The sequence below is a fragment of the Macrobrachium nipponense genome, chromosome 11 (assembly GCF_015104395.2).
Source record: "Macrobrachium nipponense isolate FS-2020 chromosome 11, ASM1510439v2, whole genome shotgun sequence".
Taxonomy (NCBI): Eukaryota; Metazoa; Arthropoda; class Malacostraca; order Decapoda; family Palaemonidae; genus Macrobrachium; species Macrobrachium nipponense.
In genome coordinates this window covers 30,569,724-30,596,595 of record NC_061087.1, presented here as the reverse complement: position 1 = coordinate 30,596,595, position 26,872 = coordinate 30,569,724, and the positions used below count along the sequence as shown (strand labels likewise).

General features: G+C 37.4%; 2 protein-coding genes across 6 annotated transcripts in view; both read right to left on the bottom strand.

Annotated features, from left to right (window-relative positions):
* Nucleotides 1–3,817, bottom strand: part of LOC135203388 (solute carrier family 53 member 1-like) — a 95,892-nt gene extending 92,075 nt beyond the window's left edge. For 4 of the 5 annotated variants that reach the window (XM_064233359.1, XM_064233449.1, XM_064233533.1 and 1 more), the window contains exon 1: nt 3,556–3,817. The gene's annotated coding sequence lies outside the window, so the exon portion shown is untranslated. The remainder of the gene's footprint in view (nt 1–3,555) is intronic. The other variant, XM_064233281.1, reaches the window with a different exon arrangement.
* Nucleotides 3,818–10,115: 6,298 nt separating this feature from the next.
* LOC135203284 (intraflagellar transport protein 57 homolog) lies at nt 10,116–26,100 on the bottom strand. Its single transcript, XM_064233064.1, has 9 exons — nt 25,988–26,100; nt 24,474–24,644; nt 23,413–23,575; nt 22,910–23,028; nt 21,802–21,973; nt 21,582–21,690; nt 13,180–13,376; nt 11,988–12,132; nt 10,116–11,495 (listed from the first exon to the last, which is right to left on the bottom strand). Exons 2-9 carry the CDS (start codon nt 24,635–24,637, stop codon nt 11,317–11,319), a joined length of 1,248 nt encoding a protein of 415 aa, XP_064089134.1. The 5' UTR covers nt 24,638–24,644; nt 25,988–26,100; the 3' UTR covers nt 10,116–11,316.
* Nucleotides 26,101–26,872: the final 772 nt, after the last annotated feature.

Below are 26,872 nucleotides of genomic sequence, written 5' to 3'. Positions count from 1 at the left end.
TACCACTTATTACTGCAAGGTAGTTGATGTTCTTGCACAGGCTCCAGTGGAGGGCTTTTGCCACTGAATCATGCCTCTTTTTGTACTGGTTCTGTGCAAGTGCCGGGCATTCACTTGCTATGTGGTTTATGGTTTCATTTTTCGTATTGCACTTCCTAACATATGGGAGAGATGTTATTTACCGTCTATCGTACTTTGAACATATCTGGTTCTTAGGGCCTGATCTTGTGCCCGCTATTATCATTCCTTCAGTTTCCCTTCTTTAGCTCTCCCCTCTGTAGCATTGCCCAATTTGTCATCGCTGGCTAGTTCTTTAGTCTGTCTCATGTATTGTCCATGCATTGGTTTGTTGTGCCAGTCTTCTGTTCTTTCTGTCTTTCTCCTGTCTCTGTATATTTCTGGGTCTTCGTCTACTTTTTATTAGTTCTTCCCATGCACTCTTTAGCCACTCGTCTTCACTGGTTTTCAGATATTGCCCCAGTGCTCTGTTTTCGATGTTGACGCAGTCCTCTATACTTAGTAGTCCTCTCCCTCCTTCCTTTCGTGTTATGTATAGTCTGTCCGTATTTGCTCTTGGGTGTAGTGCTTTGTGTATTGTCATTTGTTTTCCTGGTTTTCTGATCTATGCTGCGGAGTTCTGCCTTCGTCCATTCCACTATTCCTGCGCTGTATCTGATTACTCTGGCACTGCCCTGTGTTTATGGCTTTTATCATATTTCCGCTTTCCGGCGTTGAGTTTTGACTTGAGTATTCGCCTTGAGTCTCTGCATTATTATTCTTTCCTGATCGTGTCCTTCATCTCTTGGTGTTTATATCTCCTCCTTCCATTATTCCCAGGTATTGTATCCGGTGGCTCATCTATGTGTTTGATGTTGCTCCCATCTGGTAGCTTTATCCCTTCAGTTCTCGTTACTTTGCCTTTTTGTATGTTGACTAAGGCGCATTTTTCTATTCCAAACTCCATCCTGATGTCCCCAGATACAATCCTTACAGTCTGATTAGGGTATCCCTTTTTTCCTTGTTTTTTTTTTTTTTTCCTTGATGCTCTTACCATACAGCTTGATGTCGTCCATGAACATCAGAAGGTTGATTTTGTTGCCTCTTTTCTTGAGTTGGTACCCGGCATCCATCTTCTGTAGTACTTTTGTCATGGGAATCATGGCTACTACGAAGAGTAGTGGGGACAGTGAGTCGCCCTGGAAGATCCCTCTCCTGATATTAACCTCTGCTAGTCTTATTCCAGAGCTTGTAAGTATTGTATTCCAGTTGCGCATTGTATTTTTGAGGAAGCTGATGGTATTTTCCTCTGCCCCATATATTTTCAGGCATTCTATTAGCCATGTGTGTGGTATCATGTCGAAGGCTTTCTTATAGTCTATCCATGCCATGCTTAGGTTGGTTTCCTTCTCCTACTGTTCTTCATTATCATTTTGTGTCTATCAGGAGTTGGTCTTTTGTGCCCCTACACTTCCTTCTTCTGCAGCCTTTCTTGTTGGTGGTGGGGGGGATGGTGTTTTGTCTCCTCTAGGTAGTTGTATAGACCTTTCACTGATGATACCTGTTAGTAACTTCCACATTATTGGTAGGCAGGTGATAGGCCTGTAGTTACTGGCTATATTTCCCTTAACTCTTGTCTTTTTGTACTAAGGATTATTATTATTATTATTATTATTATTATTATTATTATTTATTATTATTATATTATTATTATTATTATTATTATTATTATTATTATTATTATTATCTTAATTACATTAATCACTAAATTCGCCAATGTATATATCGACCTATCTCTTCACGGAGTGACTATTGAGTAAGTCGCTTCACCTCGTCAATATATATATATATATAATATATATATAATATATATATATATATATATATATATATATATATTATATATATATATGTAATGTTTACATAATAAAAATATGGAATGTTAGTCCCATTATATATAAAAGGTCTAAAACTAAAGAGGTCAACCAGATTGCTTGCAGGAATGTGATCAGACTAGAGACGCTAAAGATGACGTATACAATAAGTATGTAGGCTAAGATAACATGCCGTCACCTGTAGTCATTCAATTGTTTATAAACATTAGTCCAAGCTCCCTTGCTTGAGACAACTACCCCGACCTATAATTCAAACGGCCTACGTGATCTGTAGCGTGTCTCATTTGATTGTGTGTTCGTATGAAACTATGTCATTTGTATGTATGTTCATATGTTCGAACTACTGTCTGTTCCTTCATAACTTGTAACAGAGATGGTAGACAAGAAGAACAGAGTTAGCTATCGTCATTAGAAGACCTGTACCTCTTTACCTAAGCTTTATCATGTAGAGGAATAGGATTAGCCATCATCATTGGCAGAAGCGATCAAGCTATCGTTATTAGAAGACTTGTACAATCATATCTGATCTTCAGCATGTAAAACTTCAGAAGAATACATATATTTTTATATTTCGTGTTTTCTACAGACCTCCTCACCATGAGTTTAACAACATCGTTGTATACCAACAAGATAATACCGACTTCGTAAGTGATCTACAAAACCCTCAGACACTCCATTGAAGATGGAAGTGCAATACCAACCGACTTAGCGTAAGATTATCGCTAGTCTAACATTACCTCATAGGGCGCCTTATCATACAAGGCACAAGCCCTAATATATATATATATATGTATATATATATATATATATATATATATATATATATGTATGTATATATATATATATGTATATATATATAATAAAAGGAGCCCATAAAAACACCAAAAATATAAAGAGAAAAGTACTATATTTCAGAGACTGCTGTCTCTCTCTTCAGGTATATGAATGAGAAAAGTTTACAGAAAAGGTGGTTTTTTTATACCAAGAGATCCTTATATATATATATATATATATATATTATATATATATATATATATATATATATATATAAAAAATAATATATATATATATATAATATATATATAATATATATATATATATATATATATAAACTGACGAGGTGAAGCAACTTACTCAATAGTCATCCGTGAAGAGATTGGTCGATATATACATTGGCGAATTTAGTGATTTGTAATTTAAGATAATAATAATAATAATAATAAAATAATAATAATAATAATAATAATAATAATAATAATAATAATAATAATAATAGAAGAGTTTTGGAGGGTTATTGTAACATGATTTTTTTCAAAATGTTAAAATATTAAGTGTCTTTAAACAATCAATTTGATTTATAGAGAGAGAGAGAGAGAGAGAGAGAGAGAGAGAGAGAGAGAGAGAGAGAGAGAGAGAGAGAGAGAAAGAGTTGCAATATCGCCACGACAAATATAGAGAGGTTTCCTACGAATCTTCGATCAGCGCTTAACGAAATCAATTGCAAAGTCTTATATGCAGACTCGTATCCATGTAAACCTGCTATATTTATAAACTAAAATAAAGAAGACAATAAAGGAATAAAATAACCATAAATTGAAAGCAACCACAAATAAAATAAGAAAAAATGATTGATAAATAACTTGGAAGTAAAACTGGGTCTCACCTACTCAGGTCAAGAACGAAGTACAAAACTAAAGTATACTATTTAGTTTCGAGGTCACGCGATCGCACAGAAGAATAGAATCATCATTCAGTGGCGTTACGCACTCGGTAACGTCACGTCCAATTCAGAGTGAAATATTAACTATATAAAATCTTCACTGGGTGATTGGTAACGAGACTTGATTTCGTTGAGAGAGAGGGCACACGATCACTGGTTTCCGATAAATCCAACGCGTACGTCTTCCCGCGACGGATTTCACAGAACGACTGATCGGATTCTGGCCCCAGTGGGCGGAGCTTCTATATAGCTGTGACGTCACGAGATGACGTCGAAGTACGGTGCCATATATAATTATTACCGTACTATAATGAAACCACAATTATTATCAGTTGATTATATCAAGGATAACATTAAATTTGGGGCAATTATTTGATTGGATTACATCTCCGCGTCCAGCGGTAATCGCTTTAAGCTTGGCAGTTATAAGAAATAACCTAGATTAGTAGTATAATCTTATCTGCACTTTTTTTTATTGCCTTGTAGATTGTAATGACTATAAAACAGACTGACTTTTGTCAGAAACTCTCTCTCTCTCTCTCTCTCTCTCTCTCTTCTGTATGGTATGTCTATAAAAACTTGTTTTACAGATCTTTAAGCAGAGACATCATTGTTGTCTGATGGTCTGGAGATTTCATCTCTAGACCTATTCACATCTAGATATTTAATCTCTAGGCCTAGTTCGTAGATAGAGATTTTTCTCTAGACCTACTAATTTCTATCTAGATATTTAATCTCTAGACCTATTCGTATATTATAGAGAAATAGTCTCTAACTGATTCCGATTTAGTAGAGAAATAATCTCTAACTAATTCCTCTCTAGATATTTAATCTCTAGACCTATTCGTATATCAATGAAATAATCTCTAGACCCATTCTCATGGAAGAGAAATAATCTCCATACATCTTTGCAGCTCGAGAAATAATCTCTAAACTTATCTGTATCAAGAGATATGGTCTAGTCCCGTCCGTATCTAGAGAAATAATCTGTAGACCTATCCGTATCTAGAGGAATTATCTCTAAAGCTATCCGTATCTAGAGAAATAATCTATAGACCTAGTTATTTGTGAACAGCAACATCCAACGAACAAAGAGCCATAACCACCAAAAGCAGATCGGCGCCAGAGAAAGTGATGACTCACTTCAGAGGGCTTGAGTGATGCTATTCTTCTTTTCATTCTTGATTAAACAAAGAATATAGGCATCTCTTGCGGTCACAGACACTGACTCCAAAGCGGCTGAAATAAAGAATGTTTTCCTAGAATGTTGAACATTAAAGTCTAGTCAATCCACTTTCAAATACCCTGGGTATGTGGGGGTATTAAGATATTAGCCCCTGATCAGCGTTTGATCTCATAATTTTCCCTCATTAATCTGTCTTGGTGAGTTGATTTGAAGAACAAGATGATTTATAGACAATTCCTAACGAGAGATAAGACATAATACACGTCTCATACATAGGCCCACTTAATCATTCTTCAAAGTTGTGCTCAGTTATATGTAGAATACTTGAATTTGTCCCCACTAATTCACATTTGCGCTAATAGTTCTTCTATTGAAGTTTACGAGGCTAAGCTGTGGGCTCGTTAATGATTGAGAATATTTAGAGCGAAAATAAAATGTGCGCGTGTAGAGAGAGAGAGAGAGAGAGAGAGAGAGAGAGAGAGAGAGAGAGAGAGAGAGAGAGAGATTTTATAAACCTAGACAAAAGCTGATTTTTCCCCCTCATATAAAGCCGTATAGACATTTACTCTAGCAAAGCAGTTACCTGTGATGTAATACAGTAGATTTATTTTTTTAAGTGTCATAATTTACTTTCAAATTTCATCAGAATAGACCAGTGAAACGTATTCAACTTTACTTAGGCAACAAATTAAGTTTTATTCATTCAGAGCAGTAAAGTTCAATGACCTTGAGTCTATATAAAAGTTTGGATGAGTCAAACCAAAACATACGTAAGTTTGTGAAATAAAAAGAAAAGGATTCGGTCATCACGAGACAACATTGCTTTCATTTTTTCAAATGGACTATGTACAACATTTCATATTTATCATTCCAAACAAATATATAGAAACTGAAATGAGTATGTATGAAGCTTCTATCTCTTGACTATTTAACATACGTATGAAGCTTCTATCTCTTGACTATTTAACATATGTATGAAGCTTCTATCTCTTGACTATTTAACATATGTATGAAGCTTCTACCCCTTGACTATTTTGCATATGTATGAAGCTTCTATCTCTTGACTATTTAACATATGTATGAAGCTTCTATCCCTTGACTATTTAACATATGTATGAAGCTTCTATCCCTTGACTATTTAACATATGTATGAAGCTTCTATCTTCTTGAACTATTAACATATGTTGAGCTTCTATCTCCTGACTATTTTAAACATATGGATGGAGCTTCTATCCCTTGAACTTGTTCATTATTTATGACGCTTCTATCCCTTACTATTTAAACATATGTATGAAGCTTCTATCCCTTGATATTTAACATATTATGGAAGCTTCTAGTTCCGCTTGTAACTTATTTTAACATATGTTATGAAGCTTTCTATCCTTTCTTGACTATTTTAACCATATGTTATGAAGGCTTCTTATCGTCTTGGACTGTTTAACCCATATGTAGAAGCTTCTAATTTCCCTTGCTAATTTTACATTATGTATGAAGCTTCTTATCCCTTGACTATTTAAGACATATGTAATGAAGCTTGTATCCCTTGACTATTTAACATATGTAGTGAAGTCTTGTCTATCCTTGTTTATTAATTTAACATTGTGTTGAATTCTGTCTTTAGATCCCTTGACTATTTAACATAATGTATGAAGCTTCTATCCCTTGTGGACTATTTAACATATGTATGAAGCCTTCTATCCTTCTTGACTATTTAACATTGTATGAAGCTTTTATCGCTTTGATATTTAACATATGTATGAAGGCTTCGTTATCCCTTTGACTATTTAACATCTGGTAATTGAAGGCCTTCCTTATCCCTGCTTTGACTATTTAAACATATGTATGTTCTTCTATCCTTTGACGCTTTTAACCATATATGTTGAGGTTCTCTATCCCTTCACTATTTAACATCTGTATGAAGCTTCTATCCCTTGACTATTTAACATATGTATGAAGCCTGTATCTCTTGACTATTTAACATATGTATGATTCTTCTATCTCTTGACTATTTAACATATGTATGATTCTTCTATCCCTTGACTATTTAACATCTGTATGAAGCTTCTATCCCTTGACTATTTAACATATGTATGAAGCTTCTATCTCTTGACTATTTAACATATGTATGAAGCTTCTATCCCTTGACTATTTTACATATGTATGATCTTCAATATTCTTGACTATTTAACATATGTGAAGCTTTTCTATCCCTTGACTATTTTTACATAGAATGAAGTCTATCTTGACTATTTAACATATGTATGAAGCTTCTATCCCTTGACTATTTAACATATGTATGAAGCCTCTATCCCTTGACTATTTAACATATGTATGAAGCTTCTATCTCTTGACTATTTAACATATGTATGAAGCTTCTATCCCTTGACTATTTAACATATGTATGATTCTTCAATATCTTGACTATTTAACAATGTTATAACTTCTATCCCTTGAACTATTTAAGCAATATGTCTGAAGCCTCTATCCCTTGACTATTTAACAATATGTATGAATTCTTTCAATCTCTTGCTATTTAAACATAGTATGAAGCTTCTATCCCTGACTATTTTAACATATGTATGAAAAAGCCCTTGTATTCTTGACTTTAATTTAACATATGGATGATGCTTTAATCTCTGACCTATTTAACATATGTATGATTCTTCTATCCCTTGACTATTTAACATCGATATGACGCTTCTATCCATTGACTATTTAACAATGTATGAAGCTTTTATCCCTTGGAACTATTTAACATATGTCTGAATCTTCTATCCCTTGCTATTTAACATATGTATGAAGCGCTCTATCCCCTTGTGACTATTTATAACCATATGTATGAAGCTTTCTATCTCTTAACTTATTTAAAACAACATAATGTATGAAAGCTCTATCCCTTGACTAATTTAACCATATGTAGAAAGGCCTCCTTATCCTCTTGACTTAATTAACATTTAAATGTATGAAGCTTTTATCCCTTGACTACAATAATGTATGAAAGCTTCTATCTTGACTATTTTGTAACATTCTTGTCTGAAGGCTTTCTATCCCCTTGAACCTATTTGTAACCAAATGTATGATTCTTCTATCCCTTGACTATTTAACATCTTGTATTTGAAGCTTCTATCCCTTGACTATTTAACAATATGGTAATGAATTCCTTCTATCCCCTTGACTATTTAACAATCTGTAGAAGCTTCTATCTTCTTGACTATTTAACATATGTATGAAGCTTCTATCCCTTGACTATTTAACATATGTATGAAGCTTCTATCCCTTGACTATTTAACATATGTATGAAGCCTCTATCCCTTGACTATTTAACATATGTATGAAGCTTGTATCTCTTGACTATTTAACATATGTATGAAGCTTCTATCCCTTGACTATTTAACATATGTATGAAGCCTCTATCCCTTGACTATTTAACATATGTATGAAGCTTCTATCTCTTGACTATTTAACATATGTATGAAGCTTCTATCCCTTGACTATTTAACATATGAAGCTCTATCCCTTGAATATTAACAATGTTGAAGCTTGCTATCTCTTTGACTAATTTTTAACATATGTATGAAGCTTCTATCCCTTGACTATTTAACATATGTATGAAGCTTGTATCTCTTGACTATTTAACTTATGTATGAAGCTTCTATCCCTTGACTATTTAACATATGTATGAAGCTTCATTCCTTTGATATTTACTTATGTATGAAGCTTCTATCTCTTGACTAGTTAACATATGTATGAAGCCTTCTATTCTTGACTTATTTAACTATAATAATAAAAGCTTCTATCTCTTGACTATTTAACATATGTATGAAGCCTCTATCTCTTGACTATTTAACATATATATGAAGCTTCTATCTCTTGACTATTTAACATATGTATGAAGCTTCTATCCCTTTACTATTTAACATATGTATGAAGCTTCTATCTCTTGACTATTTAACATATGTATGAAGCTTCTATCCCTTGACTATTTAACATATGTATGAAGCTTCTATTCCTTGATTATTTAACATATGTATGAAGCTTCTATCTCTTTACTATTTAACATATGTATGAAGCTTCTATCCCTTGGCTCTTTAACATATGTATGAAGCTTCTATCTCTTGACTATTTAACATATGTATGAAGCTTCTATCTCTTGACTATTTAACATATGTATGAAGCTTCTATCTCTTGACTATTTTACATATGTATGAAGCTTCTATCCCTTGACTATTTAACATATGTATGAAGCTTCTATCCCTTTACTATATAACATATGTATGAAGCTTCTATCCCTTGACTATTTTACATATGTATGATTCTTCAATATCTTGACTATTTAACATATGTATGAAGCTTCTATCTCTTGACTATTTAACATATGTATGAAGCCTCTATCTCTTGACTATTTAACATATGTATGATTCTTCAATATCTGGACTATTTAACATATGTATGAAGCTTCTATCTCTTGACTGTTTAATATAAACGAAGTCTTGGAATTGCTATTTGGCTCCTCTGATATTTAGATAGGTCAAATATTATCTCACAAACAAAACTATGTGTGGGTCTAGAGATCCCCATCTTGACTCTCAGAAAAAGGAAAACTTTGAAATCTTAAAGAACATGGCATTCATCAAAATCTTTTCCCTTGCATTCACAAGGTAACCTTGCTATCTCTCTTTTACAGGTACCTTTTCAGTCGGTGCTCCATTGAAAGGAAGGATACTCTCAGCCCAATCGTAAGACCATGCGATACACGGTAGGCTATGCTCCAAATTTACCTGCGCATGTTTCATTAGCCCCTGATTGCGCTGTTAGATGATTTGTTCCTTTTTCTCCACAGTTAGGCTTTGGAATTTTCACCGATTCCTATAGCATTCCCTCTTTGGCGTGATGTAGTGATCACTACCTTTAGGCTTAGAGCTCTTTCTTTTAGTTCCCACATTTTTTTTTCTCCCATAGTAGGCCTACATACTCGTTTCTTTTAGTTCCAACATTTATTCTTCCAATGTAGGCCAACATACTCATAGTGCTATCAGATCCTTCTCTGATTATCTTGATCAGAGTAAATTTTATTGCTTTATTCTGTTATAACAACGTTAACATAATTCTGTGTCGTTTCAACCTTACGTTAGCTAAATATGCCATCCAGATTTACATGAAGACAAATCATAATAGACCAGCCCCTGCAGCAAAATACTGCCATCAGTGCACCTCATTCAGTAAACTGTAGGCATTACTTAAGGTTCTTTGCAAAGTTCTTTTGGCCCCTAGCTGTAACACTTTTCATAAAGGGAATTAAAAGTACAGCAACTACAAGATTATATACTGTACAATTTATTTACATAAATAAATAAAAGATATTAACAAACAAAGAAAATAAATATAATAAAAATAGAATAAATAGGAACCTGTCATTAGATAAATATTACTGTACAGTAACATAGATAAAATAGTGCACAGATGCATCTATCGTCACAATAACTTTAATTTGTCGTCAAGTATTATGTTGTCTTTGGTATATAAAGGCACTGAATTCTAATCATTATGTGAACTCTTAAATGTAAAGCAGAACACTACAGAGCCCCACTTAACCTGGACGGATATTATTTAATAGCGGACGGCTGAAAATTTTCATATTAAAGCCAGATCTTTTAGTAATAAAGATTAATGCATTTATGTCTGAGTACCATTATATAAATATAAAAATTCAACACACTGTACCTATATATAAAAACTATAAAAGCTTTACAAGACTGGATGAAAACCAATAGGAACTTTGATTCAAGATATGATTACTAACATGTTTTCTAGTTACTAAAAGAACATAAATACACAGAGAAACTATACAACTGACATGATAACATCAAAAAACAAAGTTCCCATCTCTGTAAGATCTTCAACAGGTCAGTGAAAATTTTAAAATGTCTTGACATGAGCCATGACCAGTACATCACTAGAAATAATTTTAAATGAGAAATTAATATAAATGAGACAAAGACATGGTGTGATTACGCTAAATACTTTTTGGGGGTGAAACATATATGGTGTTTTTGGTAATACATATTATAATAATAATAATGCGTAAAAGCTTAAAATACCCTTTATAAACGCATGAATCATGCAAAACTTCTAAGTAACTTTTAATCAAAGTAAGACATAGCAGAGTTAATACAAAAAAATCTTGGTACGTACAGTTCCTTTCATTCTGGTATTACAATATACATAGTCAGGGTAGGCATTCAACAATCATTTATAAACAATGACAACTTCTGCTTCAAGAAAACTTCTTATGTTTAAGAAACATCACATTATGATAAGACACTTTCCACCTATTAATGAACACGCTTGAAGAAAATACCAAGTACTCAAAAGCATTTTCCTTTTGATTCTCGAGGAAACAGTCCCACACCACAAAAATAATTCTCTCAAATCACCCTAATTGCAATAACAACCATCATTATTCTTTGTACACACAAGTCATGACACCTGCCAAATCTATAAAGAATGAAAAAATCAAACTAGAATAGACCCATGTCCATGTTATTGTAAACAGGGGCATTCATATCTCTCTGCATATTTGTTTTGTCCTTCAGTTTCGCTTGCAAGAGTTTCTGCTCCACGACACCTATCCTTACGTCCATTGCCGTAATTTCCTGCTTAACTCTTGTGAGGCCTTTGCGAATGTTCACCAACGGTGCTGGAAAGAAAATGATATACATGTGCAGAACATTTATAAGCATTATCGAACCTCAACATAAGAGACTATTTCCACTATGGAAATCAATTCTGTAACCAATGAGTTTAGGGGTAAAATATGTAACAATGTTGCAAGATCACACCAACATAATATACTGTACTCCTAATAAAAGTAAACATGTTAATCTATACAGTACCATAAAAGTTGAAAAGGAATTTATATCATAGTTAGGATGTACATTTATCAAATTTTAGCTTTTCCAATGTGCATGATCATAACCATGACTGCAATTTCTTATATGGTTCATTTGTTCTGACTGCAATTAAAATTGCATTTATGATTACATTAATAATTTAGGTAATAAGCCAAATAAAAGCTTTCATTACTATAAATAATGGTTCTCTCAAGACAAGGTTTTCTCGTGAGCCTTTTAAATACTTTACCTTGTAAAACTGAGACCAAAAAAGCAAAGAAAAACAAACTCCTACTTACTGCCATCAGTCATGCTAGAGCCCCTTTCCTCCATCTCATGTTTGACGCGATCAAGCTCATCCGAAATTTGAGCCAGTTCGTGAGACTTCTCCACTAAACTCCCTGATACTTGCCGGTACTGTTCACGACTTTCTGCTGCCAAGTTCTGTGATAAAGAGTAAATGTATAAATTATTTAAACACTTCCTGTTTTGTAGCTGAGAAAATATACTTTTACAAAATGTACCTCTAAATCTAAGTTGCATAAATAGCTTGAATATGTCACTTTAATGTAAACAGAATTCTCTCAATTAGGGGTAAGTAACTTATGTTTGAGAACAGAATGCTGTATAAGAATCCTTATTTTCATAAATTCAAGAAGATGGGAGGCTTAGGAAATTACACGCGCATTAATATGTACATTAAAAATAAAGTCACAAATAATTAAAAAATCTAACTAAATATTTAGTGCCTAATGATACAAACGTTGTTGTCAGTATAGAAACCATTTGCTCAATAGCCATGGCTTTATAACTGAATTTTTCCTTAATGAATGCACTCCCAGGCACCATGCATGTATATAGTAGTTCACTTTCATTTCCATGAATGAAAATTATTAAGTGAAAGTTTGGCTCCTCAAATAAAACCTTAATTCGCCCCTCTTCACTATACATTGGCCATCATACTGGTAAAAAACCTTTTGTGGTTACTTTGACTGCATTGCCAGCTGTTTACTAGGATGTATAAATTGTCAAGGTCCTTACTATGCAGTAATAGTCTTTTCCTAACTCTCAACAGAGTTTAACCTAAGGCAGCTGAAAAAAGTTCTAAGCTTATACTGTACTCTCCAAGGCCTCGTAGCAGGGTAGAGCTGTCAGTACACCTCATGTGGTGCACTGTAGGCATTACTTAAGGTTCTCTACAGCATCTTTCAGCCCCAAGCTGACACCTCTTTCATTCCTTTTACTGTGCCTCTGTTCATATTCTCTTTCTTCCATCTTACTTTCCACCCTCTCCTGACAATAGATCATAGTGTAACTGCAAGCCTTTTTAGTAAATTTCTGTTTCAGCGCTGAATGACCTTATAGGTCCCATTGCTTGGCCTTTGGCCACTGTATTCTATTCTACACCCTCCAAGCTACAAATCCCTGCCCCTGTCCCCTCACTAATTCCAATAGACAGGAATTATGAAGAGGAAGTTTTGCTAGTTGTACCTGTAAATTCCTGTATTCCTGTAACAAAGGATCCAGTTGGCCGTTCAGGTATTTTTCCCTCGAATGTATTTTCTCTAAGCTGCGGCTAATTTCTGTGTGGAGGCTATCCAGTTGCTTCTGTGTGAAAGTCAACGTTTCGTTGATTTTTCCTCTGTGCTCATTCATCTGCTCGATATGAGATCGCCAGTCACGGTTATCTGGAAATTACAAAATTCAAGAATTAAAAGTACATATCATAAATGCATCCAGCTACTAAGCTGATGAGAAGTATTTAAATATTAATACAAAAGCAGAAATTTAAATTACAGTACATGCAATATAGCCTAAAATCTATGAACTATTGTACTTTAAACTACGTACAGCACTACATGTAATACCTAAGATATATGAACCATTGTACTTGTATGGAACTGGATAACACGCTGCTATACGTATACTAACAAACTGTAAGTGCATGTGGTATTATCAATTTACTAACCTCTATATCTGAATGCAAACCTTCAATCTTTCTTATTAGTATCAACTTAAAGGCAATTTTCATGTTTCCATACAAAATGGAATTTTTATTCTAAAATTAATATTAATAATACTTACCTGTATAATTTATCTAGCCCTAAATCCCCAAAAACTGCACCAAAATTTACCACATTGGCAACCCTGTTACCTCCTATTTTGTCCGCCAGTTGGCAACACTGTCGTTGACAGATACGAAAAACCTTCCCTCAAATCAGTTGTGATAGGCAGATCGTGGGGTAGGATGGGTGGGACTAGATAAATTATACAGGTAAGTATTATTAATATTAATTTTAGAATAAAAATTCCATATTAATAACATTACCTTAATATAATTTATCTAGCCCGATTAACCACATTGAAAAGGAGGAGGGAATCTGAATACAATTTCCCCTTCGGACAGAATAGGAGAAAACAAACAAAGAAATATATATCATAGGCAGTCAAAACTCAACCCAAGGTCAAAGATACTAACAACTCAAAGTCTCCTACCATAATGCCACCAACTGCGGTAGCACAGGACAAGGAGTAAGTGCATAGTCAGTCCAGTCCGTCTGTACTAAAGTCAGGTGCCCGACCAGGTGACCAGTCAGACGAATTGCGGACAGCAAGGCTGCACCCTGAAGACTATCAAGCACTATTCTTTCCCTAAAGGATGAGTGTCTGGACTGTCTGGGCGATTCAAAGCTAAGCAAACCTTGGGGGTGTATCAACGCAACCCGAAGTCGCCAGCAACGAATCGGCTCATGAGCAACTCCTAACTCGAGCTTTCTGGTGCCAAGAGAAAGGAGCGCGGAGCAAAAAGGCGATTCAGTCCCGAAGGACGAATGCCTGACAGTCCAACCTGGTCTCGTGTTACACGATCATCGGGGGTGTATCAACGCAACCGACTTCGTCAACAAGAAACTCAGGGCTACTAAATGTCGCCTGATCTCACACGAGTGTCTGACTCCGAGAAGACAGGTGAGACAAAAAGTAGATGGTGAGCGAGTCACCAGATGACAGCAGACGATCCATCGACTAATTCCCTGTCCAGGACAGTGGAAGAAGCAGGAGTCGTCAGGACAAGCGAACCAGTGGCTAGTCCTAGGTCAGCATCGACTCTGGGAGAAGCGTAGTCGCCAGTGCCGACAACCCAGTGGCTGGAACCATTTCACACTGAAAATGGAAGCAGCATGAGTTGCCAAGCAGTCAGTCCTTGTCATCAAAAACACCTAAATACCAAACTGCCTAATTCCCATTATAACTACGTCAAAAACTGCCATGGGTTATAATACAAAAACAAAAAATATATACAACAAAACAAAAATTAATGAATAATATACAGGTAGCAACCAAACGTAAAAACAGGAAGACTACCTAATTCTCCTGTCTGACGACCTGTCCTGCCATCACCAACGGGCCCAAAGAACGAAGGTCGCCTAGAACTAGAGAAATATCCCTCAAGTAAAAGAGCAAAAACAGAATTAGAACGCCAAGTCGCTGCCTCAAGCACCTTGGCGACTGAGACGTTCTTTCATAAAAGCTACTGATGTAGCAACTGCTCTAATACTGTGTGCTCTCGGCGTCTGGTCTTCCCCAGCAGCCGAACCACCAGTTTTAACGATCAGATCTCTAAGAAAAAAGGATACACCATTCTTTGAAATAGGTCTCTTGACATTTCGGGGTGAAACAAACAGATGACGGGGACGACCCTGAATGTCCTTCGTGCGGCGTAAATAACATGAGAGCGCCCTAACAGGGCAAAGAACTAATTCCTCATTTAAATTACCAACAAAGTCGACCAGCGACTTCAGTACGAAAGACCTCGGGAAGGGAATGGGATTATCAGGACGATTCAGTCTTTGCGACAAATTCAGGAAGGTATGACAAAATCATGTCTTGTCCAGATCTGGCAACCAGAAAAGAGAGTGCTTGCAGTTCACCCACCCTCTTGGCTGTAGCCAGTGAGACAAGGAAGAGTGTCTTAGAAGAGAGGTCCCTAAATTTGGCAGAATTCAGAGGCTCAAACGGAGGGAACCTTAAGGCTTGAAGGACTTTGTTAACGTCCCATGTCGGAGGCGAACACTGCGGCCTGGGTCGAGATAGGGAAAAAGATCGAAGTAAATCTCTAATGACATAAGATGAAGAGATCTCAGGAAGCCTTGCCTTAAAAACATAGGAAAGCATAGACCTATAACCCTTAATGCACGAAGGTGACAGGGCCCTGTCATGATGTAAATGAACTAAAAACTCCGCTACTTTCGGTAAGGAAGGTCTAGAAATTGAATGTCCTTGAGACTTACACCAACGTCTGTAAACCGACCATTTAGCCTGATAATTTACTCTGGTTGATTGCCGCCTGGCAAGAGCCAACTGTCGCGCCACTCTGGAGGAGAACCCTTCGTGCTTGGAGAACCTCCTGACAGTCTCCAGGCATGAAGATGAAGCATGTGGAGCCTCTGATGGAACCGATGAAAATGGGGTTGTTTGAGAAGATCTGGTCTCTCTGGCAGGCGAATGGGGGGTTCCACCAGTGCTTCCAGAAGGTCGGGAAAACCACTCCTTCTGTGGCCAGAAGGGGGCGATCAAGGTGTGAGATCCAGACGCTTGGTTGCCCTCACTTTGTTGAGGACTGACCTCACCAGAGAGAACGGAGGAAAAGCATAGGCTTGAAGTCCCTCCCAGTCCTGCAAAAGAGAGTCTGTCCCGGCACTCTGAGGAGTCTGGTAAGGGGCGAAGAATATCTGGCACCGAAAATTCAGTGGGGTGGCAAACAGATCGACTGTGACAGGCCATTTCTTCCTGAGGCTGTCGAAGACTTCCTGGCAAAGTGTCCACTCCGACCCTTGAACTTCGTTCGGTCTCGACAAGGCGTCTGCTAAGACGTTGTGATGGCCCAGGATAAACTGAGGGACCAACGTAATCCCCCTGTCTTCTGCCCAACACAGGATTGATCGGGCTTCTTGAGTGAGAAGATCCGACTGTGTGCCGCCTTGGTTTCTCAAGTACGAGACTGCTGTGGTGTTGTCGACAAAGATCGCGACAACCGACTCCAACAGTTGTTCCTGAAATGAAAGAAGGCCTAGGTACACTGCCCTCAGTTCCCCTCCAATTTATTGACATGCTCCTCTCCTCCTCTAACCAAAGGCCCGAAGCGGCTTCGGAGCCCAGGTGTGCGCCCCAACCTTGATCCGAGGCGTCTGACCAAAACATTAGGTCCGGAGGAACCGAAAGAAGAGATGTCCCTGACTTGAGGCGGTGAACTTGATCCACCAACGGAGATCCTTCTGACATTGTGGAGAAGAGGCGACTATCGTGTCCTCGGACACGAAATCCCATGACTGGCGAAGTGTCGACTGAAGGGACCTCATTCTGAGACGACCTCCGGGAACCAGTTGGATGAGGGATGACAAATGGCCCAGGAGAGACCTCCAAAGAGAAACTGGCTGCGTTACGGAGGACAAAAATTCTTCGATCAGACTCAGAAGCTTGTCTATCCGTTTCTGAGCGGGAGAAACCCTCAAAATCTGGGAATTCAAAACAATCCCCAGATAAGTCATGATCTGGCAAGGGATTAGATTGGACTTGTCGAAGTTGACACGAATGCCCAACTCGACACAAAGAGACAGAACTATCTCCCTCGACCGGAGACATTTCTCTAGAGATTCGGCCTGGGACTAGCCAATCGTCCAGATACCAAAGCATCCTTACGTTTAACTGATGCAGAATAGCTGAAACAGGAGCCATCACCCGAGAAAAGACCTGTGGAGCAGTGGTGAGGCCGAAACAAAGGGTCTTGAACTGGAAAACTCCCGAGTCCATGAAAAACCGAAGGTAAGGTCCTGCTTCTTGGATGGATGGGGATTTGCAGATAAGCATCCTGCAGATCGATGGAAATCATCCAGTCCCCCTCCTGACGGATGAAAGAACAGTCTGGACCGTCTCCATCCTGAACTTGGACTTTAGAATGAACTTGTTCAAAACCGAAAGATCTATGATGGGGCGCCAGGCACCCGAGGCCTTTAGAACTACAAACATCCGAGAGTAAAACCCGGGAGAAGGAGGAGCTCGCTCTATGGCATCTTCTCCAAGAGGGCCGAAAGCTCCTTCTCCAAGGCTTGACCCCTGATTGAGTGAGGGGAATAACTGCTGAACTCGAGAGGACGATTGGAAAGTGGAGGTCTGGAAACAAAAGGGATCTCGTAACCTTCCTTCAGGACCTCCACCACCCAAGCATCCACCGCTCTCTGCCAAGCTGACCAATGGCGGGAGAGACAAGCTCCTACTGCGGTCTCCAGGCGAGGTGATGACTCCTACTTCCGAAAATTCTTACGCAGAGACAAGGAAGAAGAAGAAGAAGAAGAAGAAGGTCCTCCTGGAGGTTGAGCTCTTTCTCTGCCCTTAGACCAACGCCAAGAACCTCTCCCGCGTTTCAAAGGGTGAGCACCAGAGGATGAAGAAGAGGCACCAGCAAGACTGAGATGTACTCTGGAAAAAAGAGCCAGAAGGAGGTTGTTGGGCTTGGGCTGGAGCAGAAGGTACAGATCTGGTCCTAAACTTACGCTTACTCCTTGAAGGAACGGGAGGAAGACCAGAGGAAAAAGCTCTTGATAAGGCCCAGTGAGCTTGGGAAGAGGCATCACCTTGATGTTCCTTCAAAAACCTCAGAAAGCACAGAAATATCGAAAAGAAAATCGCCAAAAGGAGAAGAGGACAACAGACGGGTTCTCTGAATCTCCGATACAGAGGAGGGTAACTGCAACAAATACAGGTTACGCCTTAGAGAAACAAGAAAGGCCTGCATTGAAGCAGCAAGCTCGTTCTGATGTACAGAAGCGATTGAAATGGATGAGCAGAATTTCTCAAAAAGAGGAGCATCAGGAGGAACAAACCCGGAGTCCTTGATATACATTAAAAGCCCTCCGAGGACCCACATATTGAAGGATTGAGCTTCTTGTAAGGAGCTCATAACAGCCTCCATAGCAATAAAATCTTCAATTGAGACAGAGACCGAAGCCTTAGAAGGCAAGGGTTGACTTGAAAGTCGGACAAAATCAGGATTTGGCTTGGGGGTCGAGAGAATGAAGAATCATCCGCCACCTGGTAAACTCCTCTCCGGTGTCGTAGAAGAGAAGAGAGCTTCCTCTTCCCTTCCCGATCACCTTCGAAGTTTAGCGGCAACGTCCGCCCTCACTCTCGCGAACCTCTGGGCAAAGGGAAAACGTAAAAATTCCCGTGACCGGGAAGGACCGTCAAGAAAAATCCCTTCTGTAATACAACGAGGCGGAGGCTGCTTCTGCTCTTTAGGCCTCGCCTGAGGAAGAAAACTCAAAATTAAATCAAAAGTTTCTTGAATTCTACATCATGACATCCATTCGAGGAAACATCAATATCACACGAATCCGCGTCATCATCATCATCATCGTCAGATCCTAACTTAGAAACTTCCTCTGAAGTAAAATCCTGACGACTAGCTATCTTAGGTCTGACACTAATATCCCTCCCCCCTTCTCCTAAATAAGCGCCCTTTGGCACTGTTACGGACTAACAGGGGACACGTTGGGTAAAGATTCGTTAGGCACCTGCCCGGACCGGATCCCCCCTAGGCCTTCGCCACGACGGGGTATCTGTCGCACCGTTACCCATGGTGCTGTCGACAGGTACCTGACGAGGAGCTGAAAATGAATCTAAAAGTGTGTTAGACATTCTAGTAAAGGCTTCTTGAAAATTCTCTGACAGATTGTTAAACTTAGCAGAAATATCTCTATCTAGACTAAGCTGTAATTTCTTAAAATTCTGTTTCCAGGTAGTTTCCATTGCCAAAATCTTCGAATCTACATCAGAAATAACTTCACTAATTACCGGTTGTACAGGGGGCAAAGCATCAATTAATTCGGAGTCGGAGTCGTACGATACCGAAACCGAAGAGCCAGAATCATGAGCGCCCAAGTCAAAGAATTCGTTAGATACAGTTCTAGCAATCGATTTCTTTTTCTCCTTAACCGATCTTTTACGCTGCAAGATTGTTTGGCGTTTCATATAAGCAGTCATATCCTCGTCAGACCAGGGCTTACATACGTCACAACGAGAAGTCAAGTCACAAACCTGTCCACGACAAGAGCTACAAATGTCATGTGGTTCATACTCCCTGCTACTCATCCTTGTCCCACAAACCGGGCAGTTCCTGATGTTGCTGGCAGAAGGAAGCATCGTAATTTCTTGGTAATCCATTGTAGAATTGGACAGGTCAGTAGTTCCGGGTCGCGCAAAAGTTCGTAATTTAAGATAAGAACCACTACAGAAATCAAAGTTAATTCACTATTTCGTGATGTAATGCGTGAGTGGTAATTCATATAGTCTCATTTAACAAATAATGAAAGCTTTAAAGGCACAAAAATGTTTAAGGAAATTTATAAAGAGCGGCCGTGATGTAAACAACACGGGCGCTCGTTAACAACTGATTTGAGGGAAGGTTTTTCGTATCTGTCAACGACAGTGTTGCCAACTGGCGGACAGAATAGGAGGTAACAGGGTTGCCAATGTGGTAAATTTTGGTGCGGTTTTTGGGGATTTAGGGCTAGATAAATTATATTAAGGTAATGTTTATTAATATTGAAAATGGGCTTAAGGTTCAGTATTTTCTGCAAGAGAGAGTGATCAGTTATATGAAAACCGGCACTTAGTCCCAGAAACCTCATCTAATGGATAAAAGGGACACACAGAATGATGTACCATAGCATCCAAAATGAATATTAAATTTTGAGCTTTCACTACACTATTTATCCACATATTTTTGACATACACATTCAAAAATACTTCATGTCAGTTAGCCTTCCTGTGGGTGATTATCATAGTACAGGCAGTCCCCAGGTTACAACAGGGGTTCCGTTCTTGAGACGCATCGTAAGCCGAAAATCGTGGTGAGCCGGAACATCGTGAAAAATCCTAAGAAAACCTTACTTTTAATGCTTTGGGTGCATTCAAAACTATGTAAACTGCATTCTTATTGCATTTTTAATTATAAAAACCTTCAAATATTGATTATTTTGCATTTTTGGTGTCATATTTCTTCTGCCAGATCAGCGTTGTAGGCATCGTAACCCTGCAACATGCGTCGTAACCCTGGAATTAATTTCTGATGAATATAATTGAAAAGTGCCTTAACCTCAAAACGTCGTAAGTCAAACCCATCGTAAGCCCAACCCGTCGTAACCTGGGGACTACCTGTACTGCATACTATTATTCTTTTAGATTTTGTGTACTACACCTTTTGAGAGTGTATGTGACTGTTATTATGAATTTTAACTTACTAGTATATGAATCTATTCACTAAAACTAAGCTAAATATATAATTTTTTTAATGAATTCCTGAGCTGACATGTTCATGCCTGCTGACAGCAGCCTTTTTGTAGGAAAACTGAAACCATTTGGTGATGAGATCATTTCCATAGTTTTTGTAGCATAGCACAGGCTGTACTACCTACCAAAGATATACTACTGTGCACTGTATCAGTTCACTCAACTATTGCATTTTGTAGGCTGTGTGCACATCAGACTACTGGTAAAGGCCCAATGCAGGTCACTTCAGATAATACTGAATCTCCTCAGTCCATAGTACAGAGATTCAACTTAAATTTTTAATTTTCAGGGATAGAGGGATTAACAGATATGTATTTTAAAGTTGGGAGAAAGGAGACAGAGGCTTAATGAGAAGTCTAACATAACTTCAACCAACATCTCTTGTTTATTTTCCAATACGTATATCTACCTCATGTTTTCCCCATATCTAAATGAGGAATGGATTGTAACACTGACATCAATGGAGTAATCATTTCCAATACTTAATATACATGTGCCTCTCTCAGTTATAAGGTCAATCTACTCTATATAAAAAACTGCTGACATACCTGATCTAATAGTAACTTTCAACTGAGGAAGAACCCTTTCCAATTCAAGTCTCCACTCTTCGGAGGTTGTGTTGGAATGCAAGATTTCATCGGGCCATGCGTCCCCTTGCTGGATGTAAAAAGAAAGAGATGATGATCTGGTTCTAACGTTTATAATACAATAAATTTTTAATGCAGAGCTCTTCAAATAAAATCATTATGTGCAAAACAAAATGTTTACATTTTTGGTCAAATCTTTGAGATCGTCAAGATGTAAGATATTTTCTTCCTCCTCATCATCGTCATCGTCATAGTCAGCCATCATCTCCTCTTCTACTTTGTCTAAAGTGAGTTCTGCCTCATCCTCAACATCTCCATCATCACCACCGGTATCTTCGGAAGGGTACACAGGTCTGAAATGATACTGAGCCTTAGAAACCAGGAAATTCAGGTCTACCGAGATTTTAGCCTTTCTAAAGTCTACTTGCAAACGAGTTTCGTTCCAAATGGACTTTCGTATGTTGAACTGTTTGTAAGCTGGTTACTGTGCTCTTCATGCCTATTAAAGTACAGTATGAGATCAAATCAATAGTGTTCTGTACATCTTTCATCCTAAAGCACAATACACTGTACAAACAGTACTGATGTACAGAATAAATGCGCAAAACAAAATTTTAACTCACAGGTGTCAAAAAGGAGCGCTCTGAACACAATTTCAATTTGCAATCCTTTTTCTTTGTATCTCTGATTCTTTGTAAGTTGAATGCTCGTAAATCAGGCGGTGTCTGAATATCACCATTTTACTTGGAGTGCCAGTTTTCTTGCAGTTGAGAATTCCTATGAAGAATCTGCTCATTCATCATATAACTTGAGATTGGTTAAAGTTATCTTTAATGATTAACTACCACAGTACCCACTTACCAGTCTGTTCAATTTGGAATAGTAATTCACGTCGATAAGCAGCAGGCTGGGATCCTTTTACAGTCATTTACCTCCTAAGAACATTAAGACTTGAAAACATTATCATTGTTGAAAGCATTTTTTAAAATAAACTTGTTTGTAATCATGCACAGCAAGTCTTTACCAATTCTGCAGTCTCCACCCTACAGGGTTCCTTCTGATTAACCTACCGAGAGGGATAAAGTTACGATTGTTCCTTTGTATACTATACAAATCATGCTATAGAACCTCAGTGATTCATCCTAACCTTGCTTCTAGAAGCCTTGCAATGTAAATACTATCTTGGTCCCTGATTGGCAGCTCATGAGATGGAGCTTACATGCTATGGGGAGAATACTCTCCCAAAAATTACCCAAATGTTATTCAAATACCATGGTACATCAACTTACTTTCTCCAAGCAAACATTGACGCCTTGAGTGCAAAGTCAGCAAGACGATCAAGAACAAAAATTGCATGTTCGCCACATCCAGTTTTCAGTCTACTCGGTGGGAAATCTACTGCAACACCCTGGAAAAGACATAGCCTGTTTATTGACCAAATAGAAATAAGAAACTGAAAAAGTGCATTATTATTTTATAATGAAATCAACCACTTTTGGTAGAATAAGTAAACAAAACTACTATACATGTATTGAAGCAACTAGGTTATGCTAAAGCAGGACGGAAAATATGATTCTCAGGTAAATAAATTAAACACTAAAAAATATCTTTAAATGTTATTAATGTTTAAAGGATAATACTGTATATTAAAATGAAAAATCCTTATGCAAACTTTACCATATTCTCATTCAAAAGCAACAATTGTGGGTGACTTAAAGAATACATTTACTTTATATTCATAATCACTTTTGTCAGATTAGCTATTCCACACCTGTGCATCTACGGTACCCACCAACTGCCTCAGGTGATCAAGGATGCTAGATATAGTTGAATTTGGATCATCATATTCCTGAGGGGCTTCCATGTTCCTGCCTGACTTGCGAATAAGCCATGCAGCTAATGAAGTGAAGAGAAAAAACTGCTCTCCAGGATTCGTTGCAATTGCAAAATAATGCCTGGAAGAAAGGACACAGTCACTGAATGGAAAGAAACTTGCAATCCTTGTGATAATTTGCTCTTATAAATTACATGCCACTTATTTTTATGCATAGAAGAGAATATACAATTTAGGCGGAAGTAGGAGGATAACCTTGCAGTTGAACAATGAAACAACTGTTAGAGGAGCGTGGAAAGTAAGATGGAAGAAAGAATATGAATGGAAGTACCATAAAGGGAATGAAAGGGGTAGCAACTAGGGGTTCAAGGGACGCTGCAAAGAACCTTAAATAATGCCTACAGTACACCATGCGTGAGGTGCACAGATGGCACATTTCTCCCTACAGAGATTTTTTTATACAAAGGATGAAAATCTAAATGTAAGGTCAACACAGACATGCATTTCTAAGAATTCAGTCTAGAAGATTAAATACAGACATATCTAGCCAGGATTATTTACCATGTACCCAGCATGAATATATGAAAAATGCTGTTCCACATAATGGTGTTTTAATGTAGATTTGATTGTATATGTAAAGAAATATATCTCATGTATCCTGCCAGTCTGTTTTATTTTTAAATGATCAGTTAAAACCTGTCACTTCAAGAAAGGCTTACCATTGACAAGGAAGACTTTAATGCTTTGAAACAAATAAAGAGAAGAAAAACTAAGTGTAAGGGTTCATGTTTCAAATTTGTAAAATTTCTTAACATGTTATTTTTTTCCTTTCCTTATGTCCATAAATTAGGTCACAAATCAGATGGAGAATACAGCAGTACATTAAATCATGACCTACAAAATACTTAAAACAGTATGTACAGTATCAGCCTCAGTGGTTAAGTCAAATCACTTAACTAGCATTCATAAGAAAATAGGATGTTTTTCTAAAACTGATTTAAGAGAATCACCTACTTTACCTGCTCAATGGTTTCATCTTCAATTCAATGAGGAAGTCCTTGTCATAGTTTAGTAGTTTGAGTTTGTCTAGTAGATCATCCATGACAACAAATGGCATATAAGCCAGTCCTGGCCCGCCATCCAGTTCTTCTGCCTCTTCTTCAGGTCCTCGTCGAGCACTCATTGTTCACCTGAGAGTAAAGTTTTGTTTAAAGAACAGAGGTACAAGAAATCTAGACAGTGTAAAACTATATTACTGAGTTACTTGTAAATTTTACTATACTTTCCTTTTCATTACAACATGCCAATATCTCTTACTACTGTGTTACCAGAATTCTGTGACCTAACTTTGGAATGCCAACGCCATCTCTCTACTAATTTGTCAGAGTAATCAGTAGCCTAACTATAATATAAAAATTGTCCTAGTGTGAACCTATAACCAAGCTAAGTACCCTAAATCTTATCATTTTTATTTTCAGCTCGACATATAAACCAGACTAACCTAGGTAAATCAGACCTTTAAACATTGGCTACAAGTTCAATTTTGACCTACACTGACTTACCTACCCTTGGAAAAAAGTAATTGGAGTTCAAGAAATTTAAAAGGCTATCTACAAATTAGCCAGTTTCTGTAAGCTTTTCTTTCCACTGAAAAGTCAGTACAAGTATACAGGTTATGTTAACATTACCTATTGTAGGGTATGCATTAACTATATGCTAGGCCAAACTACTATTTAGAGTAGCCTACACTAGCTTACATAAACTGGTAATAGGCCTACTATGATAAGGTAATTTCCACCACCACTAAAGTAAATAGTGCCAAGGGACATAAAATCATAGCTGTAGTAATTTACTTAAAAAAGTGAGGTGCAAGTTACTTATGAATGAGATATTGTATAGAGTATGTACAGTACGGAGACAGGATAGGTGAGAGAAATTTGACCTTGAAAACACGCCAAACTTAACCTTTCCTAAAATGCCATGTTCTGACCTAACCAGACATAGACCTTACATTTTTAACCTGGCTTAGGATGCAATACCCTGACCTGAGAGGATGGGCTAGGTATGCTCTGCAGGACCGGCCCCTCCCCCGCAGCCCTTGGAAAACTGAATAATTAAGTTTCTGGTGGTTTGGATCACGCAGAGTAACTTTTATTGTAATGAAGTTTTCGCTTGAAGGCGAAGTTACCAATGCTTTACCCCTGGCTTCCTGACTGTGCACAAACCCAAAGGCTACGGTTTGTCAATCAGACATAAATATAGGTATGTCTCAGGTTACATACTTGGGGAGAAACATCTATCATATAATACCAATTCAGTTTTTTTATCCTGGATTAATCTTGTAAAATTGGCTAGACCCCAAAGCCTACCTTTTACAGGTCCATTTTGCCATCAAGTGTACCGATAGAAGTTTAGGGTCGTATTAACTTGGCCCCGATAGACTACAATAAGTCTTATTTAACTGAGCTATCATTTAAATATACATCAGAATGAAGTAAAAATATACTCAGTTTTCAATGATACATTTACTTACGGGTTAAACAAATATTTGTTCTTCGTATAGTAGGAATTCTGCAACTCTATTTGGATTTGTCTTGAATAATTTCACTCGATGACTAAGGGAGCGTATATTAATTTTCCTACAAAAACAGCAACAAATAAATATTTTGGCAAGCTATTTCTTTTATTTCTTGTTATTTAAATATGCCGATAATCACGTATATATAAGAATATAAAAATGATTATATACACAGGTTATATATCCCCCAAAAATGTTTATTTATCTATAAATAACAGAAAATAAATTGAGCACATCACCAAAACCGTAAGATAAATACGTCTGATAACTTCAAGTCACGAAGGAATGTTTTGTTTACACACGGTTGCCATGACAACGAATTGTTTGTAACATGTGCTTCTTCCGATGATTTGACAGCTGGTGGCTTGTGTAGATTTGTCACAAGTGTTGTAAGGTTATTATAAGAGATCAGTAACCTTGATCTTTAAAAGAGTAAGAGTTATATATGTAATACTACCGTGATAAGAAGTACCAGGGTTAATATATGCTTGAGAGTGTACGTGCGTGTGAATACGACAATATGATATCTGTTGGGTTTCCGGGTGATGAATTAGTTAAAGCGTGAGATGGAACATAACTTGATATACATTATGCATTATTCATTGAAAATCTATAGGTACAGAGACATGGCGAGCGACACGCCTGTCTCCCTGTTCACAGAGAATGTTTTCCTTTGCAGTTAGCAAGTTCAGCATAGAAAAAAAACCCTTATTTTATAGTCTCCCTACTCAGTCTACACGACTGTGAATTGTATACCTTGTCATTCATTTACCTACGTAATGTTGTATTCATAGATAAGAAACCTGATATTGATTAAAAGGCTAAAAATAATTTATGAAT

Bases quoted from the DNA above. Each gene is read 5' to 3' on its own strand.
- LOC135203284 (XM_064233064.1), bottom strand. From the start codon at position 24,637: ATGAGTGCTCGACGAGGACCTGAAGAAGAGGCAGAAGAACTGGATGGC. The intron at 23,029-23,412 runs GTGGGTACCGTA...TGTCTTTTCCAG, and splicing joins TTGATCACCTGAGGCAGTTG to GGTGTTGCAGTAGATTTCCC. The intron at 11,496-11,987 runs GTAAGTAGGAGT...TTTTCTTTCCAG, and splicing joins CTCTAGCATGACTGATGGCA to CACCGTTGGTGAACATTCGC.